A 19,236-nucleotide genomic window follows, 5' to 3' on the forward strand; every position below is an offset into this window, starting at 1 on the left:
ACCAAACTATACCTAGAACTAAGGTTACTTTCGCTGTATTTATATTTTAATTAGTTTTTCAAGTTCACTATTTTTTAAAGATAGTCTTAATTTTTTTTATACATTTTATTGTTATTTTAGTCAACTAATTTTTTTCATACCTAATTTTAGTTTTTAGTTAATAAACTTGGTTGGCTGTAGGTGTGAAGTGAGCATGAATGTGTTACCTTCTGTGTTAGCCTTATGACAGCCCCCCAAAACCCTGAATTGGACAGGTAGATACGAAAATGTATAGCTGGATGGATGGATGTGTGGATGGCTAGATAGATGGATGATTAATTTAAAAAATGTGATCTTGGTGTTCACCAGAGCTTGTTGTGGCCGAGTCTTTTCTAGAGGGCTGACCTGACGAAGGTCTTCTCTGAGCCTCCTCAATGAACCCACTCCCCTCTGGTCTCTTCACACGGCCTGCCTTCAGCTTCTCCTCTACCTTAGTCATACCTACAACACACATGTGCACACGCAGACACACACATATACACAGACAGTCACGCTAGTGATTAAAATTCAAACTGAAAGTATAGAAGATAAAGTGAGAAATGCGAGTGGGACAGATGTAGGGCAAACCAAACAAGAACACGATACTAAAAACAGAAAGTTGATACTGACTATAAATTGAAAAAAGGAGGCTGAAAATGGAAGTTGTTTTGAGCTATACCAAATCAATGACAAGCAGACTAAAAGACAGCAAAAGACAGCGCCTGTGAGCTGCAGATGAACTGTCTGACAAGTGATAGTAAGTAGTTTACAGCCCTCTGTATGCTATATGAGTCACTGAGCATTTTCAGCATATATGTGAATGAGACAAAGAAAGGCTGAAAAAAATATGCGTATGTAATGTGTGCTTGATGTGTGAGTCACTGATTAATTTAGCCAGATATGAGACATCTCTACAGTTGCTACATTAGCACTGTGTAAAAAAACAGCACCATTGATCAGTGGCAGCAGGGAGCAATCTCAGTCACTTACATAACTAATAATGTCCCTCCTCCCAGCAGTGGCACATTTGTCCACTCTGGAACTCAATATTTAAGTAAATTAGCAAAGGGCTCCTAAGGTCTGTTGTAAATCAACCAGCATACAAAAAAAAAAAACTATTCTGTCTCATATTTTTATTATATCAGTGACATAGGGCTGTGCAATATGACCAGAATCTCATATCCCGATATAAGACATCTATCGTCCCGATAACGATATAAATCACAGAAATGTAACATTTTCTGTAAATTCTGTGAATCTCGGGCAGCTTGACTTGCGTGAAGTGTTTCCAGCTGCGCGTCATGTACCTGGTCGAGTCGAGTATTTTAATCGATGCATGAAACTATACATTTTTAGACATAAGTTGTAACGGCCGCCGTTTTCTTTGTGAGTATTTATTACACGGCGTGCTGCGGGGAAAAGCCTGTTCTAACGTTTGAATCTAAGATTTATTTTTTAGCACCTGGCGGCTCTTTTTTGCTTCTCATCCGTAAATAATCTGCTCTTTCACGTGATTCAGTTTATTTTGAAAAGTCTCAACAGGACCTTGAGCTTTATTGTGAAAGGTTTATGTGGAAAATAAACAAGCGGACACGCGGTGGTTTTACCGTCGCTGTTGCTAACGACAACGCATAAAAACAGGCGCTTGTCCATCCGTAGTGTGGTTATATTAAATATAAGAGAAAGAGAGAACTTTAAGAAATTAATATAGCCACTACAGTGACCATCAAAACCATGAAAAAATATTGCCGTAAACAGTTTATTTTGCAACACCACGAAACAAACGATAGCGTAAAATGAAACAATAGATGTTTTTATATCGTCATCCGATATATATCGTTATATCAAACAGCCCTACAGTGGCATGTGAAATTACATCACAAAATTCTTTGTCATGCTCAAGTTTTCACTAAAAAAAACCCCATGTTTTCCTTTTAATAAAAGGTATCTACCTTTCAATCCAAAAGTTCCAGATATTGAGGGCTGTTCTCCAGTGAATTTCTTAGGTGTTTTCTGCTTTCGTCCTAGTGCAGGAGGAAAAACAGTGCATAATGGTTATACAAATATACTGGAGCATATAATTGAGAACATTTCAAATGGCATGTTGAAATCTTACTGTGCTTCATTCGCTCTGGGTCTTCGTCAGGAAAAGAAGAGGGAAGGCTGCCCCCCTCGCTTTCACTTCCCCCTGCATCAGATGACGTGCTTTGGGAATGAGATTGCTGGGAGTGAGGCTGGACTGGCAGGGTCTGGTGAATTTGTTGTGAAGGCTGGCTGTGGCTGTGCTGTTTCCTCTCATTTTTCTGGTAGGCCAGCTCCCCATTCTGAGAGGGTGTGGACACTTCATGGGTCTTTTTCACTTTGAAGAACACAGGAGAGGGGGGACTGATCTCCATGGGCCTGAATTCACAGAATGAGACAGGACAGTTTTAGGCAGTTATCTTTAAGTGACTCAATCTGGTTAGGAATTTGAGCTATATCTCAGTCACCTTTTCTTAGCGCTGGACTTCACAAAAGTCTTTTGAAGCTTAGGTTGCTCGTCCTTGGTTTCCATGCTGACTCTCTCTGGGTGATTCCACAGTTTGTGTTTCTGCAGACGCACCTTTGTGGCAAACACGGCCTCACAGTAGGGACAGCCATGACTCAGCTTTTCAGCTACGGTGGCCTGGATGCAGACATACGAAGAGGAGATTCAAAGTGAGTTCTCTCCCTATCCAAAATCTAATGACAGTGGGTAGCTGTTACAAAAAAGAAAATACCACCCCCCCCCCCTCCAGCTGACTTATCTTAGGTTTTTGAAAAAGCCTTAATAATTGCTCAGGTTTGTAATAAGGCCATTATATATTCTCTGGAATTATTAAACGGTGCCCTATTGGATGGGTTTCTCCTATAAAATGGTCCAGTGCTACAAGTCTACTCTGAAGCATAAAGGTATAAACAGCCTTGTGGCAGGAAAGAGCAGAGGCTAGTGACTCACCCCCGGGCAGCGCTGATAGTGGTACTTGACGCCATAGATGCTGGGAAACTCTAACCAGCAGCCTGAACACGGACATTTTACCCTGGAGTGCCGCTTAAACTCTTCCTTCCATTGTACTATCATATGGGCCTGATCAGGGGTGAGGAAGAGAGAGTTGAATCCACGCCAGATTTATTGCTATATAGCACTGTATATTGTGAATATTCATGGGGAGCTGCCTACTGTGCAAGAAAAATGAAGCCCACTTCAAGTACCCACTCATTTCAAAGAGAAATACTCACAGGGATGCTTCTCAGTTCCTGCATTTCTGCTTTAGGACGACCTTTCCGCTTCCCCTCTGCTGGCTCATCACACACTGGACCTGGCAAAGCGAGAAAGAAAGCCACATCAGAGCTAAAAACAATCTACTGCCAGCACTTCATATCCATAAAATAAAAAATTTTGTAATACCTAAAATCCTGAAGTTTCATTTGGAACTTCTTTGTTATTGACCTAACAAGCCTAGTTATATTTGACTTGGCATGTCTAGATATGCTCTTGAGATATCACAAAGAGATTTAGAAGAATAGATTTGTATTCACAAAAACTGCAAAATAAGTATGAACACTAACACTTCTGAAGAAAAACAAATAAATGCAAAGTTATACAGTGTTTAGGTTTAACTGTGACCATTGTTCAAATGTTAGCCTCTTCTGTGGAGGGACACAGAATGGATGTCCACGATTGTGTGTGTAAGTGAGGGAAAAATGAGGCAGCCTGGGCAAAGGCCTTATGTAGAGCCAAACAGATCAGCTATAAATCGCTAGTGCCTGCATGGACCTCTGACACAGCAGACTGCAGACCGACTGCCTCAGCTCTCTATGTGCTCTCTATTGCTAATTCCCTCCATCTCTCATGCTGCTGCTTTACTTCTTTCTCACCCCATGTCTACTTTTCTCACTTTTCTTCCCTTTCTTTGCTCACACCCTTTCCAATGTCTCTCTACGGTTCCACTGGCTCATCACTGCTCTCTTCTTGGGTGCAATTAAACCTCCACAATATCAGCCCTGCACTCTATTCCCTCTATACACTGCTCCTTGAAGAAGGAGAGAGGGAAGGCGGAAAGAGCTGAAGATGAGTGTATGCATGTGGAAGAAGGGGAGGGGGGTTGACAAAGGAAGAAGAGGAGAGCACAGGATGTTGAGGAAGAGAAGAGAATTGCAGAGGTGGATAACTCTGATTGAGCATAACACTGAATCATAGTGCTCCAGGTAGCTGTACTTTGCTCTACAAAATGACATCTTTACATGTTCTCTCAACTTACTCTGCATTAATCTGACAAGACCCAACAGCAACAGTAGGAAAATAAGTAAATAATAAGCAGGAAACAAAGACGCTTCAAGAGATGCTTCAATGACATAAAATCTATTTACAGTAGAGAAGATGGTATTTTGTTGTGAAGTGGAATGCACTTTTTTTTTAGATCTCTTTCACATCACCATAACATTTTTTTCTGCTAACTATTTTCTTCTCCTGCAAATTGACAAGCCAAGGCAGCATGCACATGCCTGGTGCTGCCCATTTGCAGCAGGTCCCAAACTGGATCAGAGCACACTGTGTGCCTACCAGGATTACAAAATGGTTGGATAATTTTTCATCAGATAAATGAATTGACTTAATGCCATCATTTCTCTTAAAAACAAACCCCCCCCCCCAAAAAAAACAGCTTGTGTTAGCAAAAGCCACCCTTTGACCCCCTCAAAAACAACTCTCTATACCAGGGATGTTAATGTGTATAAGAAGCACACGAGGACTAACCTACTATGGCCTCCCCTGCTCATTTCCCTTCGTGTTTTATTACACAGTATCAGCTCTCTCCCTTTCCCTCATTTGTCTTCTTTTTACTCTCTCAGTTGGGAAACAGAGATACAAACATATGTAGGCAGATTATATGTAACATTTTACTTCATACTCACAATAATAAGGTAGATTGAAAATAAAGCAAGACTGAATAAAATGTAATAAGAAGTAGCAAAGCAATACTGACTGTGTTTTGGAATAGTTGATGACACAAGGTGTAAACACACACATCAGGGCACACTGACACGCAAACAAGTTCACAAAACCATTACTACCGAGTGTGAACGAGATGTGATTGCATGGATATGAGTGTATTAATATTCTCCAGGCGACAGAGCATTTCTCTATTAGCTGTCTGGGTAGCAGCTGGAGAGGTGATGCAGTCGGCGGTGCAGCTCTTATGCTGAGGAGGAAATTGAGCATGCATTCTAATTCCTGTCTTAGAAAATAAAGGTCTTGTAAAAGAAAGGCATAATTAATGAATTCTGCTCTTGGGAAAGATATGTTCTTGTTGCTATGGGAATAAGATCCACTTGTCTTAGTTACCATTATCAGAGGCCTCTTTACAGCAAGCAGAACAATTAGGCCCACATGCAGCAGGCTATAGTGCAAACAGGCAAAAATCACACTGCAAAGCCACAGCAGTGCACATGCTGGCAAAAGTTAGAGCAAAAAGATTTTTTTTTTTAAAAAAAACATGATTTTCTGGGGTGAACTGTGCACACACAAAATGTTTTTATACATTTTACTTTGTTTGAAATGACTATGGCTAGCACACTTGTGCTCAAACATTCAGGCAATCACAACCATTGTCTTGGTAGGAAACAAAGCAGGTCTATTGTGGCAAATCTAAACCCCAGTTCTCAGGCGCAGACCATAGGGATAAAACAGCTGTTCAACTAATGTCAGAGTGTGACTCGCTCCCAGCTGTCTGCAACTGTTGCAGCAGACTGGTTAACACTCACAGAAGCGAAGAGAATGGTTAACACTGACAGAAGAGAAGAGAAGAGAAGAGAAGAGAAGAGAAGAGAAGAGAAGAGAAGAGAAGAGAAGAGAAGAGAAGAGAAGAGAAGAGAAGAGAAGAGAAGAGAAGAGAAGAGAAGAGAAGAGAAGAGAACCAGGAGTGTTGGCAGCTGTCTAATGATCTCAAATAACCTCTGAGTTCTCCTAGCTACGCCTGCAACTGCTCTCCCTGAGTGCAAGGGTTCACACATTACCCACAAATGTACACACACATATACACACACAGAACAGTCATTTGTTTTCCTTGACAAACAGTCACACAGGAGCCTTTGTCTGTGCCTTCACAGTTGGTTTTAGACATGCTGTAGTTTAGAAAGACAACACACAAACAACATCACTCACCACTCATGCTACTTCATGAAAAAAAGACAAGACACAGTACTTCCTCAATCTCAACAGACGCTAGATGTATAAACGAATACACCTGGACTCATTGCAGAGCAAACGCACTAGCAGATGACTGTACAGCATGTGCAAGCTGTGCAGCTTTTATAGTGAATGCAACCACAGGACCTTACTAACATCTCTGTTTCTGCTATAAATTTTTGTCTATTGTGCTTTAACTTCTTCTTGCTTACTGTTTCCTTCCTTCACACATTTGATTTAGCAACAGTTCACCGCTTTTATACAAGCACACGCACATATTTATATGCTATTTTACATTATGTTCTCTCATTTCCTCCCTCCTTCTTTCTTTCTGTCTCTCTCTCTCTCTCTCTCTCTCACACACACACACACGCACAACAGTTGTTCCATTTATATACACACCTCCTTTTGAAGACGTTCCTATATTCCCTCACAGTCAGGCCTGATTCCAGACAGTGAGTAAGGAGTGAGGTGGAGCAACACCAGACAAGTCTTACTACCCTGATACAGCTAACTGAAAAAAAACCCCAGAGTCTCAGTGAGTCTGGCTCTCACTTTCCATCTTAGTCTTTCCTCTCTCTCTCTCTCGCTCTCTCTCTGTCTTTTTCTCCCCTCCCTCCTTTCTATCTCTTGCTTTGTGTAACCATCTGAGCTTAATCTTTTACATACATCCACTTGTTGAAAGACACAAACATTTAACTAATCTGTCAAAATTCATTATTTTTTTAATGGAAAGGAAACAGCAATTCATCAGTAGCAATGTTTATAAATCTGTATAATTTATAGAGCATTGCAAGAAAACATACCTTTGCTCTGGGTTGCCTTAACTGAAAAGTGGACACAACCACAAATAAAAGGTGGAGCTCCACTGGTTTATTTGCAAAATAAATTAGAGTTCCTGTTGGCAGCAATCTAGGAAAGGACCAGAATTTGAAAGTAGATGTCCCGCCTTCCACAGCTTTTCCTTCTCTGTTCTGAGCCCCATTCCACCCTGCCAGTTTGATATGTATGTGTTGGTATGTATTAAAATAATGCCAATGTTGACTTATGGCTTTACAAAGAAATCAAATCCAGCTTTCCTCTAAGAATGCCCTCTCCTTAGCCCACTGCACAGTGGGTTGCTTTATACCCAAACTTTTTCTTCATACTATGCTACACTATTTGACTGTTCTTTTCCAGAAAAGATCAGATTGGCCAAAGTTTCCGTATCATGGGGCAGAACAGAGCCGAAAGCAGTTGCAGGAGTAAAAACTCCTCTTAGACAACTCAATTTATAATATGCTGATAGGTTACTTTTGGATTTTTGTCTAGTGGCACCACCTTCCTATTTGTTTCACCTATTTCCTAATATTAAACCATTCTGAGTGCTGGCATAGACTGTGGCATTTGCTATCACTTGCATTATTCAGGGAGAGTTGTTGGTCCAGTGGTTAACATTGTTGCCTCAAAGCAAAAAGCTCCTGGTTTGACACCACTGGTTGACTGGAGGTCTTTCTGTGTGACATTTGCATCGTCTCCCTTTGCTTGCAAGGGTTCTTCTCTCAGAGCACTACGGTTTCCTCCCACCACCTAAACACGTTTGGTTAACTGGTGATTCTAAATTGTCCATTGCTGCGATTGTGAGCTTGAATGGAAATCTGCCTCTCTGTAATAGACTGGTGACCTGTCTGGGTGGACAGCTGGAATAGGCTCCAACTATGACCCTGAATTGTGCAAGTGTAAGAAAATGGATATATAAAATAATTACATTTATTTCTATACTTGCACTAGTCACTCAGTCTTAGTGAAAACAGTTACACTGGGAGATTCTTCAGTGTCCTAATGAATGCCAATTTTTATTGCCCGCAGACTTACTGTATGGGGAATCACTTTGTTTGAGAGGCCAGGGATCACTACACAGACATGTGGTAGAATATCAGTTTACTTCCACCACTAAACCACACGTAAAGCAGCCAAGAATAGAGCTCAGGCTTGAGATTTCTGCTACATAATCTGGTGACTCATTGTACCTCAACAGCTTCTTCAGACCTGTATTGATTTTACAGCCTTCCACATCAACAGCATGCTTCATATTATTGGAAACTCAATGAATTACTTGATACTTATTTGGCCCACAGCCAATGCCATGTTTAGTGACATCAAATCGCAACAGTTTTAGATAAAACCTGAGGGATAATGGAGAACTGACCAATCACTGGGGAGTTTACAATTGCATCAATTGTAAACTCCCCAGTGATTGGTCCTGTATATGCTGTGCATCACAGCATATACAGACACTTGAAAAAACAACAACATAATAATAAAATAAGCCTATGCAACAGGGCATCCAGCACTTTATATGTGTGCCGAGAGACAATGCCTGCTACAAACTGTTTGCAATACCCTCCTTATGGACAGTGACTCACCAACTCAATCTCTCTCCTCTCCCATTTCCCTGTACTCGTTCTCATCAACCATCCACAAGTCTGCCAAGTGAAGGTGTGACAAAGATGACAAAGGACTCTCCTCAAAATGAGGTGTAGCATCAGGCTGAGAAAAGCACCAGAATTCAATTTCTACCCAAAAACAAACAGTCTCAATCTATAGCTTTTTATTGATTTGATATTTTGTTATTTTACTGATTTGATAGACTCAAGCCATTAAGAGGAAGTCCCTAGAAAATGTAACAAATATGAAATGTGATTAGAGTGAAGACCAGAAGTGAGGGTAACGGTTGGGAACAGGCTGAAGAAGGAATGGGAAGTGGCAGGAATAGTGAGGTTAAGTCACTGCTAATACGTAAGCAAGAAATAGTTGAGGAGGCTGAGGAAGAACAGAACAGTGAGCAATGACAGTCACGTCTGGACAACAAGTAAGTGAGAGAAAGCTTGAAAAAGCAGCACATTTAGAGGAAAAGCAAGAGACTGATGGACGGATACTGACGCAGATATACCAGGTCAATAGAGAGCAACTGTGGACCTGAAAAGAAGGTCCCCACAGCAGGGTAGACAAGTGTAGCATGAGAACACACATGCTAGGGCAAACACAGGCACGAACAGATGCATAAACATAAACACAAACAAATGGCACCAAATAGCACATTATCATTCACACACAGCCACAAGCATAAAACTTATCACGCTCTCAGCTCCCCTCCTAACCCACTTATGTTACCATACAACAACAAATCTGGAGCGCTCATCTCCTCTTACACAGAACATGCTGACTGGATAGTGTGTTCTGGGGTCAGAGAGGGTAAAGAAGGGGGCGGCCTTTCACACATCCAGGTTTTACTTATTTAGACTTGGGTTAACGTTTGCTGAAAGGTAACTATTTTCAGGGCCTACAGCACTTGGCAAAACAGCATTAGTTCTATCTAAATAAAAAAATGACTTAGCTTTAGAATCAAACAAGACATTAATAGGAAACATCTTGAAGCACAAAAGAGAGAAACAGCGCGCAAATCACCCTCAAGGACCACATTCTTTCCTGTGACTTCTCTGGTGTGGCAAGGTGACAGCTCAACCACAACACTCTAGGAAAGCACACAAACCCAGGTTTTGTTGTCACATATGAAGGCACATAGTGATTTCAGGAAACCACCAGTACAACAGCCAGACGGGATTTCTCCGCTATTACATCATGCAAAGTTTCCAGCTGGAGATTTATGGGCCAACATGAGAACTGATAACGCAACATAACAGTCCAAACTCTCCATGGACATAAAATGAAAAATGAAGAAGTAACCAGTGGGATGAGGGCAGATAATGAGGCTATCAGAAGAGCACACTGTGTGCAATGAGCATGGACTGAAAAACCTTCATAGGGAGCCTTAGATATTGATGCCTTTGTTTCCCCAAACTGAGGTTCATATCCCCCCTGGGATAGACAGGCCAGTGCCAGGTTCATTATATCACCACTGTAGCATTTCTCCTTATCATAACATCTATAAAATTTCTAAATAATAAGTTAAGGAGACTGAAAATTGTAAAAGATTGCTTGGTGTTTGAAACACAATTTGGCACAGTCAGTCAGTCAATGAATATCTTACTGGTTTATGAATCATATTCCAAACTGTACAAAATTTAACTATATTCCTAAAATGGAAATGTAGAATTTCTTATACATTTCCCGTGTTGTATGTTATGTCTATATTCATCTTCTTATTGGTCAGTACAATCTACATGTGCTCCAGGAGAAGATCTGTCTCTCTCCTTGTGGTTCTTAGAGAAGATAAATCTCAACCAGCTGGCAATGTTACCAGCTAAGCTTCCTTAGACATAGTGGAACATAGATTCTTATCTTTTGTGCCAGAAGCTATTCTTAAAACAGACAATAGCACAGACTTGCAGTATCAAACATGATCTAAATACTACTGGTATCACTTAGAAGCTCAACATAATTGCAAGTCCGAACAGATCAAGTGTAAAAAGAGAAAATGAAATAGACACACAGAAATAGCAGAATCTTAAGTAACCTGAAAAAGCCCCATAAAAACCAGGGCCAATCCATCACCTGTTATAGTATTACTTTAAGACGCGCGCACACAGTAAAACGCGCAGTCATCAGAGTTATTCATTAGTGAAGCTAAGCCAAAAGTGTGTATCTAATCTCTTGTCTTTAGCCTCACATCGATCAGAGCAGAGCCCAGCACAAACTTTCTGCTGATTGATTTATAAACTCCTCTTATTTACTGAGTAATAAAGTGTAAAAAAATGCCCATAAAACACAAAGCTTTAAGAGGCTGCAGAGAAAACCATTTCATTCAAAAAACAAATGTACTTCAACAGCAAAAACAGCCAATCAGCTGCCAGACCCTACACAATGAGAAGTTGAGGAGAGTGTTTTATTTCTAACTATGGGAAGATCTTGCAGACAGTCATAAATACATGAAAGATCATACAAGAAAGATTTTAGTAAAGGGATTCCACACTTTTTTTTGTACCATGTGTCGCCGAACTCTCATTTCTTGCAACACAAGCTTTGCATTAATAACCACAACAAGCAAACATACACAGAAACACATGCATGCACAACAGTATGAAACTCTGGCCTACAGGGCTGAATAATAACATGAAAAGAAAATAAACCGAAGCACCTAGTCTAGTGTTTGTGCTCTGTGTGTCTGGGAATGAGAGGCTATTTTGTAGCAACCAAAACAACTGGGTCATATTAGAACAGCCCCATTTTTCCAAGCCTGCCCACCGCTATTAACAAAGTCATGATGATCTACTGGTTATTGGATTGAAAAATAATTCCCCAGTCTGGCCCTCTCTTTCCAAAATCTTCCATTTCCATCCAGATGGCCTGGGGTTTCACTTGTGTCAGTGCTTGGCAATTCTTGTTTGTTTGCTTTTCTCACTGTAAAGCAGTCTCAGGGAAATTGCTGGAGTTTCCAGGCTCTACTGTGGGGTAGAATTACACTGAACCTGAAACCATTGATTTCTAATAAAATATAATCCATTCAAAAAAAAAAAAAAAAAAAAAGCAGCTACAGAGACCCCTGCATGCATGGTATGCTAATCAAATCCTTGAGAAAGCACACTAAAGTGCACTAGCTGGAATTACAAAACTTTAGCCAATGCAAACCTGCTGGATCTAAGAAACAAATATGCAAAAACGAAAAATTCAGTTGTCATATATGTGTTAGTATGTCATGCTGTATGCACCCAGTACCTACTCTTCACACTGTATCGCTTCATGAACTTCATCCTAGAATCAGTCCAGGAGCAAACTTGAGTCATACCAACAAAAGCTGAACTCACACACTGTATTCATTCAACAAAATGTAGCGGCTCGTCACTCACTATGTTTGCTGTGGTTTTCAGGGCTTGACATGGTTCTAACTTGCTCCTGGGGATGTCCATGCTTGGGCGTTCGGCCCCTCGACAGCCCTGATGAGGACAGCTTCCCAAGCTTGGGCCCACTTGGGCTCTCCATGCCTGCAATGTACAAACGAGGGGGTACAAACACACAGGAGACATAGCTAAAGGTAATATCGGAAATGCTTCTGCTGCTCATTAATCCGAATCCATTGTTTGTCAAAACATTATTAGCAAAGTCTGCTGCATCAATAGCGTGTGCTGATGCTGTCTCCTTGTTCAATAATGCAGCTTCTTTATGTTGGCCATCAGTGCTATTGGCCTGAAGGTTATCTGAGCGCAGGCACACGTGTGATAATGAGGGTGTGACCTTCCATGTTTTCATTTCAAAATCAATACTCTCACTCGCACACTAACTTCATGCTCTGCCCATTAGACAAAAGGTGAGTCAAAGAGATGGTGGGGATACAAAGCTACGCTCCTGAGCAGCTGTGCAAGCTTTCTTTACTATGAAAACCAGCGATCTCTAGTTCAGGTCAATTGAGATACATTACATCTATCAATCCCGATGCTTATATTGTACATGTCAAGTTCAGACTCTCTGTGCTTAAACATCATTCCCCATCAGGAAGGAACAGCCTTCTGAATAGAGGCTGACAATTGCTAATTATGGTGAGTGGTACTGATTACAATCCAACATGGTTTCTCTTAGCACACATTCATGTCACTCTCCTAATGAATTACAAAGCACACAAAGGGTCACTCAATGGGGGCCACTCGGTGTCCATTTACATGCTGTGCAATTCACTGCGTGAATACCACAGAGATAAAGCGTTCACAGTAGTTGTAAAGTTTTGATGATTTTGACTATAAAATGCATGGTGAACTTGCTGCAGGGTGCAACTTGATGAAATCTTTCACACATTAACACTAGGCATCTTCCTTTTCCGGTATGATGTATCAGAGCATGAAGAGATGGGCTACAGATCAGCTCATAACTACTTAAAATAAACAGGTGGTGAGAAAGATATGGCTGATTGATGGTGAGTCTTACTGTGCAACCCTGTAATAATTATGTAGGATAACCCCCTTTTAGATTTGCCACAGTGTTTCAACAGCATCCTCCTAATAAATAAATAAATGAATAAATACATTGCAGCTGGGGTTTTCGTAAACGATTAAATCTACATGTAAACACAAACCTGCTACAGAAACTTTATTACCATATACTTAGCTAGACACAACAAAACCCCGTGACACCCACTCACATCTCCTCTCACAATCTGCTGAGAGACCAACCTAGAAATAAGTATTTTAACACCGCACGTGGCACACGGCCACGCTGTTTGACAACTACAACAAGGTCTGAGTTGCCTATTTATGTGGTTAACTAAAATAGTGCTCTACTTTCTTCCTCCTCCCCGGCCACACCTACCTTAACTGTCGAGCAGTCACCCAGCACCAGAGCCCGGGTGGCCCCGGGTCATCCACGTGAGGTAGGAGGAGGTCAGGGGCAGGAGACAGGCACCAAAGTAGGCGTTTTTTTTCACCAACGTTAAGTTACATGGCAATCACACCTGCTGTGCGTCAAGGAGCGGTCAGGTTGAGCTTGGGGGGCCTGAAAGGAAGCGGACAGTCGTCACCGTCGTCCTGTCCCCCCCAGTCTGCAGACGACGACCAGGTGGACGGTAAAAAAGAGCAGTGCAGGAGATGAGAAATTATAAATTCGTCTGAACATGAAAAGAAATCCAGGATACTTTCACCTTATTTCCAGCTTCCAATTGCCTTGCCCCCCCCTCTCGTTCTCCTTTCGTGCATTAATATGTATACCACGAGGCACTTCTCCAACCCTTGTCTTCTCGTTAAACTCTCCAAATTAATAGAAATAGCCAGGAAAGACAGAGCCCTCGACTCCTTGAGAAAAAATATTAGAATACGGGATGGTTTATATAGGCAGTGAAGCAAAATGGCGACTTTATTACGAAGGAGGAGTAAAAAAAAATCCTTGCGCTGGCTGGAGCTAAAGGGAGGCACAAAAATATGTTTAGTGCAGTAATTTCGACGGCTGTGAGTCTGTTGGTTAGAGTAAAAGAAAACGAACGAAAACGAATCAGCAGAAGCGCCAAATCTCGGTCGGGTTTGGTTCACTCCTCGCTCCTTACCTCGGGATTATTCGTTTTTTTATACGGATATTATCTCGGCGGCCGTGTACAGTATTACAGTAATGTGTGTTGGGTCATGCGCGTATCCACTCCACCTTTGACAGTTGCGACTACAGTCTTGAGGCAACTTGCAAACTCTCGCGTTATTATTATCAATTTTCGAGCTGAATAATAGTGGGCTTTCTGGCTAATAAACTCGCTGCAATACCGGCTCGTGCTACTCTTCCGACGTAACGGCGCTCGCTCCTGACGACAAAAAAAAAAAGGGTCAGGGCTTAAATTCCGTATACAAACCCTTAGCGAATTATTTTAATCTAGCTGCAGCCAAAATGTTCTTCCCATGTCCTCCCGCGTAGCCGATAACGGCTTCTTGTCCAGTCTGTGGCAGGCTGTTCTAGCTGTCATACCAGGCCGGTGCTGTAGTCACTGCAAGTAGCTCCCTCCAAAAAAAGCCTCTGAAATATCAAGTATGCCTATAATTTAGTAAGGCTATACATAAGAGCAAAAGGCTCCACATAAAAAAGTGAATTATTAATTGGCTCAATATTTTGCATTTAAAGCCAGAGTTTTGTAAAGAGTAAAAAGTCTTTGATGCTGTGTTTTCAATTCAAGGTCAGTATTTAGACATAAGCCATTAGTCCTTTTTGATGTTAATGGCAGCTTAACAGCACACAGGCCTGCAGTCAGTAACACTGCTGGGTCTTTAATTGCTGTATAGCTGCAAGCTGGTTACGGGCTATATGAACAGACTGGCATTTCCCCATTTAACACAGAATAATAAATGCTTCACATATGGTGTGAGCCCACATCTTTTTTTTCTTCTTCTCTCTCTTTCTAAATTAATCATTCACAGCATCACTGCCACGTCACTCACTTCCAGTAAAACAACAGAGGGTCCCTGCTAGTCTTTGATTGGTGCCAGTCATCATGACCCGATATTTCCTATTAGTGGAAATCATCAGGAACCATGATGTAATTTATGTGGGATCGTTATTGCCAGAGGAGGGCGGTAGATCCTCATTTTTATAGCAGGTTTGACTAATGTAAAAGTATTACTGGTATTTCAATAATGCCTAATAAATATTTCCGAGAAGGCGCGAGTTTAGCGATTAAAAAGGTTTTTCTTGATGAAAAATATCATGACCCCAAGACCTGCATGCACTTGAGCATGAGAAAAAAAACATTAGTGCACAATGGGACACTTTTCAAAACAAAATGAGTGAAAAAGAATTAAGATAAAAAGCAATAATAAATACAAAGTAAAATTAACCTCATCACGGTCTCCAGCATTTTTGCCAACTCCTTTGCTGTGTCTCAGAATGGCCATATATACATCCCTAGAGTCAAGATGGACTCCTGGAGTTAAAACTGAGCATCAGACTAGGGAAAAAATGTGATTTAAGTGACTTTGAATGTGGCATGGTTGCCAGACGGGATTTTATGAGTATTTCAGAAACTCTTACTGGGATTTTCCTACACAACCGTCTCTAGGGTTTACAAAGAATTATCTAAAAAAGAGAAAATATCCAGTGAGCAGCAGTCGCCTGTGCAAATATGCTTAGCTGATGCCAGGGGTCAGAGGAGAATGGCTAAAATTATCCAAAGCTTTATATTGTAACACAGAGATCCTGCAATAATAATGAACCTCTGAGAGGAAAAAATAAGAGAGTTCTGAAGGATATGAGGTCCAAGACAGTCCAGCCAGTCCAGTCACCATCAAAGTGTACCTAATAAGGTGATCAGTGAGTGTATATATGTCCCTATCAGCATGTGTCCAGGAAGGGTCCCCAGGCTAGATCTGGAGCATGACACATATGCAAAACGTGACACTTATACCAACTTGGATGTGACCTGGTTTACTAAAGTCCACATCAGATGCTGGGAAACCAAGACAAACTCATGAGAAGTGGGCTAGTGGAACAAGAAATACAACTACTGAAATACCTCAGTGGAGATGGTGGAGTCAAACTGTGTGAGGCAACAGTGTTAACCACCACACATCCATCTATCTATCTATCTATCTATCTATCTATCTATCTATCTATCTATCTATCTATCTATCTATCTATCTATCTATCTATCTATCCATCCATCCATCCATCCATCCATCCATCCATCCATCCATCCATCCATCCATCCATCCATCCATCCATCCATCCATCCATCTATCTATGGAGAGAGAGAGGGATAGTCACTTTTGTGGTATTTAACATACAAAGTGGTTAGGTTTTTATGTGGCTTCATGTTTTTGCAATAAAAAGATAAACCCATGTGGGGAATAGTCATAGATACTAATTTCACACGATTGGACTATATAACATTAAGTTATTACCACTGAAAAGCTTTCATATAGTTTCATTATTCTTTTCAGTCAAGGTTTATCCGGATTCTTCCACAAGGGAGCAGTGCAGTCCTGTTTTGTGTTAGAAACCGTTCTTGTTGATTACTGGATAGAAATATTTGGGTTCCTGCAGCATTGTTGTCGCTATTTAATGTGTGACTTATGGAAGAAATATAGTATCATCTCTGATGATACTATATTTCTTCCATAATATTTGATGGTGAATTTTTTGCAGGTGAATTTTTGCAGGTGAATATTTTTGCAGGGAAATTTGGAGGATAAAAATTCAGTGTTATAAATTCAATGTCTAAAAATAGTTGAATTCTGATGATACTATATTTCTTCCATAGTGACTGGACTTTATGCAGCGACACGTGTTGGTACAGACACTGTTGGGGTTGATCTCTGATCTGTTAGGCCAGAGGGGACACTCAGCTGACAAACCAAGTCTGCGGGGTGCAATTGGCTTCTGCCATTCTACACCGAATATCCAGCTGATCCTGAAATTTGCTTTCCTTAATGGCTGTTAATGAATAGTTCATACAGAGCCTAGTCTGACCCCTGATTAAGACTTCCAACCATGGCAGTGATTAATGTTCCCACTCCTGCTCTGCTGAGTGAGCAAAAGGCTACTTAATAGTTTATAAAATTGGCCAGGTGGAGTGGTCTGTGCACTTAAAGGCTCTTGAAAAGTTGAACCAGCAGCTGACTGTTATTGACCTTTCCAGTGAAAGTCTGGGGAGCAGGCATGCACTATTTCATGCTAATGTGTTTTGTACTAGTTTTCTGTATTAACATCTGAGGGATGCCAGTAAAAATTAAATTCTCTAGCTGTTTAAGTTTATTCCATAGAGGAAATTCACTCAAGCAACCGTTAAAGGGCTTGTCAACAGATATAGCTGATGAGAGGGGACAGAGTGTTTTTCATTCAATTTCAGTGCTGTCATATGACTAAGATCCATCTGATCAAAGTCACTAGCAGATAACGATAAACAATCTGGTAGAAGGGTGTCAGCTTTGGGGTATTTTAGCGAATAATCATAAAAGAGCAGCTTTCTGAAAGGAATTCATTCATCTACAAATGCCACACAGAGAAAGAAAAGACACTTAACAGTAAACAGCATCCAATTAACTGCACCATCCAACCATCTGCGCCAGATTTTTTTTTTCCCGTCAAGCTTGAGAAAGCTACTGTTCACCGACTCTGTTTATCATACATGTGCCCTGTTATTAACAGGTGAGATGCTTCATGTCTCTCAGTAATTGGATGCCAATGTGTGTGTGTGTGTTTGTGAGTGTGCGTGCATGAATGTGCATGCAAGACACAATAATCGTGTGTAGCACTATTTTGCATTCACAGAGTCAGAGTCGTCACAGATGGACCCACAATTCAGGAAGCACGTGCGACTTCTGGAACAAATATTCAGTAACTGTAATTCAAATTGAGTTAATTTTTCTTAAAAAAATTATTTTTGAACATTTTTACGCACTTGAAATTATAAACACACTTCATTTAAGGTAATAACGCCAAATTATAATTTCTAGAAGCACTTTTTGATTCTGAGGGGAAGTTTTGTGACCTTTTAAAACCAAGTGTTTGTGTTTGTGACTAATATGAAACCATTATACTTATTACAGAAGAGAGCACTGCGTATTATGCATAATGTTAAATACAGAGAACACACAAATACTTTGTTTATAAAATTGAAATTATTAAAACTAGAAGATATAGTGAAATTACAGACATTATTAATTATGTTTAGGGCAAAAAATAAAACATTGCCTCTGAAGTTACAAAGATTATTTGTATTGTGTTCAGAAAATGGGGATAGTAGAAGGAAGTTTTATTTTAAGGTTTGCTCGGACCACTCGAAGGCAAATGAGTCCAACTGTTATAGGTATAAGAATGTGGAATTCTCTCCATGATCATCTTAAGGGTTGTACAAATGTTTATCAATTTAAAAGGTGCTATAAGAATAAAATGTTAAACCAATATGAAGAAGATTCAAATAACAGGAGTTAATTATAGAAAGAATTATCCTTTTTAATTTGCTATTTAGTGGTATTGCTCATTGCTGATTGCTGTTTTGTCTTGTTTTGTTGTGTGTAGAATAGTGTCAGAGTGTATTTTGGTTGTCAGTGCGTACTTGCATGGTTATAGATAGGCGTTAATAAGAATTTATTCTTCTTCCTGCTTCTTTTCATGCATGGATACAGTGTCATTTTAATTGAAACAAAGGTTTGTGTGTAGGAAATGAATTACTGTTTTACCATGTGTGAAACAAAATAAAAAGAAATGTTTCTATGCATTTTCATCTTTGCTTATGTATAATGAAGGTAGAAACCCACAAGTTGCATTTCTCTCTGTTTAGCAAGAAAATAAAAATGTTATTTCACAGTTTGAGCTACATATTCATTTTTTTAGAAGTCTTAAACATTATTTGACCATCAAAACAACCTTTTTAACAGCTTCAAAACTAAAAATGGAACTGCGTTGCATTTATTTTTGGATGTGTCTGGTGTATTTATTTCAAAATATCCAAACCAATTTCCTTTCCAAGTGAGACTCTGGTTGATTTGTCGAAACAGAGAGGACAATCTATCGTTTGGCTCTGTAGCCATTTTGATAATGGGAGCACTGCTTGCCAAAAATCTGTTTCCAATCAGACGCTGTGTTTCAAGAAGGGTAGAGGAACCAATTGTAGTTTT

The 19,236-nt window shown here is 40.3% G+C and overlaps 1 protein-coding gene across 7 annotated transcripts in view; it reads right to left on the bottom strand.

Moving 5' to 3' along the window:
* Positions 1-15,118, bottom strand: part of znf512b (zinc finger protein 512B) — a 28,178-nt gene extending 13,060 nt beyond the window's left edge. The window contains exons 1-9 of one of the 7 annotated variants that reach the window (XM_026153712.1): positions 13,788-15,118; positions 13,460-13,642; positions 12,010-12,144; positions 3,277-3,356; positions 2,996-3,124; positions 2,508-2,683; positions 2,135-2,418; positions 1,971-2,042; positions 346-480 (exon numbers count right to left, since the gene is read on the bottom strand). In XM_026153712.1, coding sequence (XP_026009497.1) covers positions 346-480; positions 1,971-2,042; positions 2,135-2,418; positions 2,508-2,683; positions 2,996-3,124; positions 3,277-3,356; positions 12,010-12,142 — 1,009 coding nt within the window. In that variant the 5' untranslated portion in view covers positions 12,143-12,144; positions 13,460-13,642; positions 13,788-15,118. Of the gene's footprint in view, positions 1-345; positions 481-1,970; positions 2,043-2,134; positions 2,419-2,507; positions 2,684-2,995; positions 3,125-3,276; positions 3,357-11,882; positions 11,915-12,009; positions 12,145-13,459 lie in introns of those variants that run through there. The other 6 variants (XM_026153711.1, XM_026153717.1, XM_026153713.1 and 3 more) reach the window with 6 other exon arrangements.
* Positions 15,119-19,236: the final 4,118 nt, after the last annotated feature.

The sequence above is a fragment of the Astatotilapia calliptera genome, chromosome 20, assembly GCF_900246225.1.
Source record: "Astatotilapia calliptera chromosome 20, fAstCal1.2, whole genome shotgun sequence".
NCBI lineage: Eukaryota > Metazoa > Chordata > Actinopteri > Cichliformes > Cichlidae > Astatotilapia > Astatotilapia calliptera.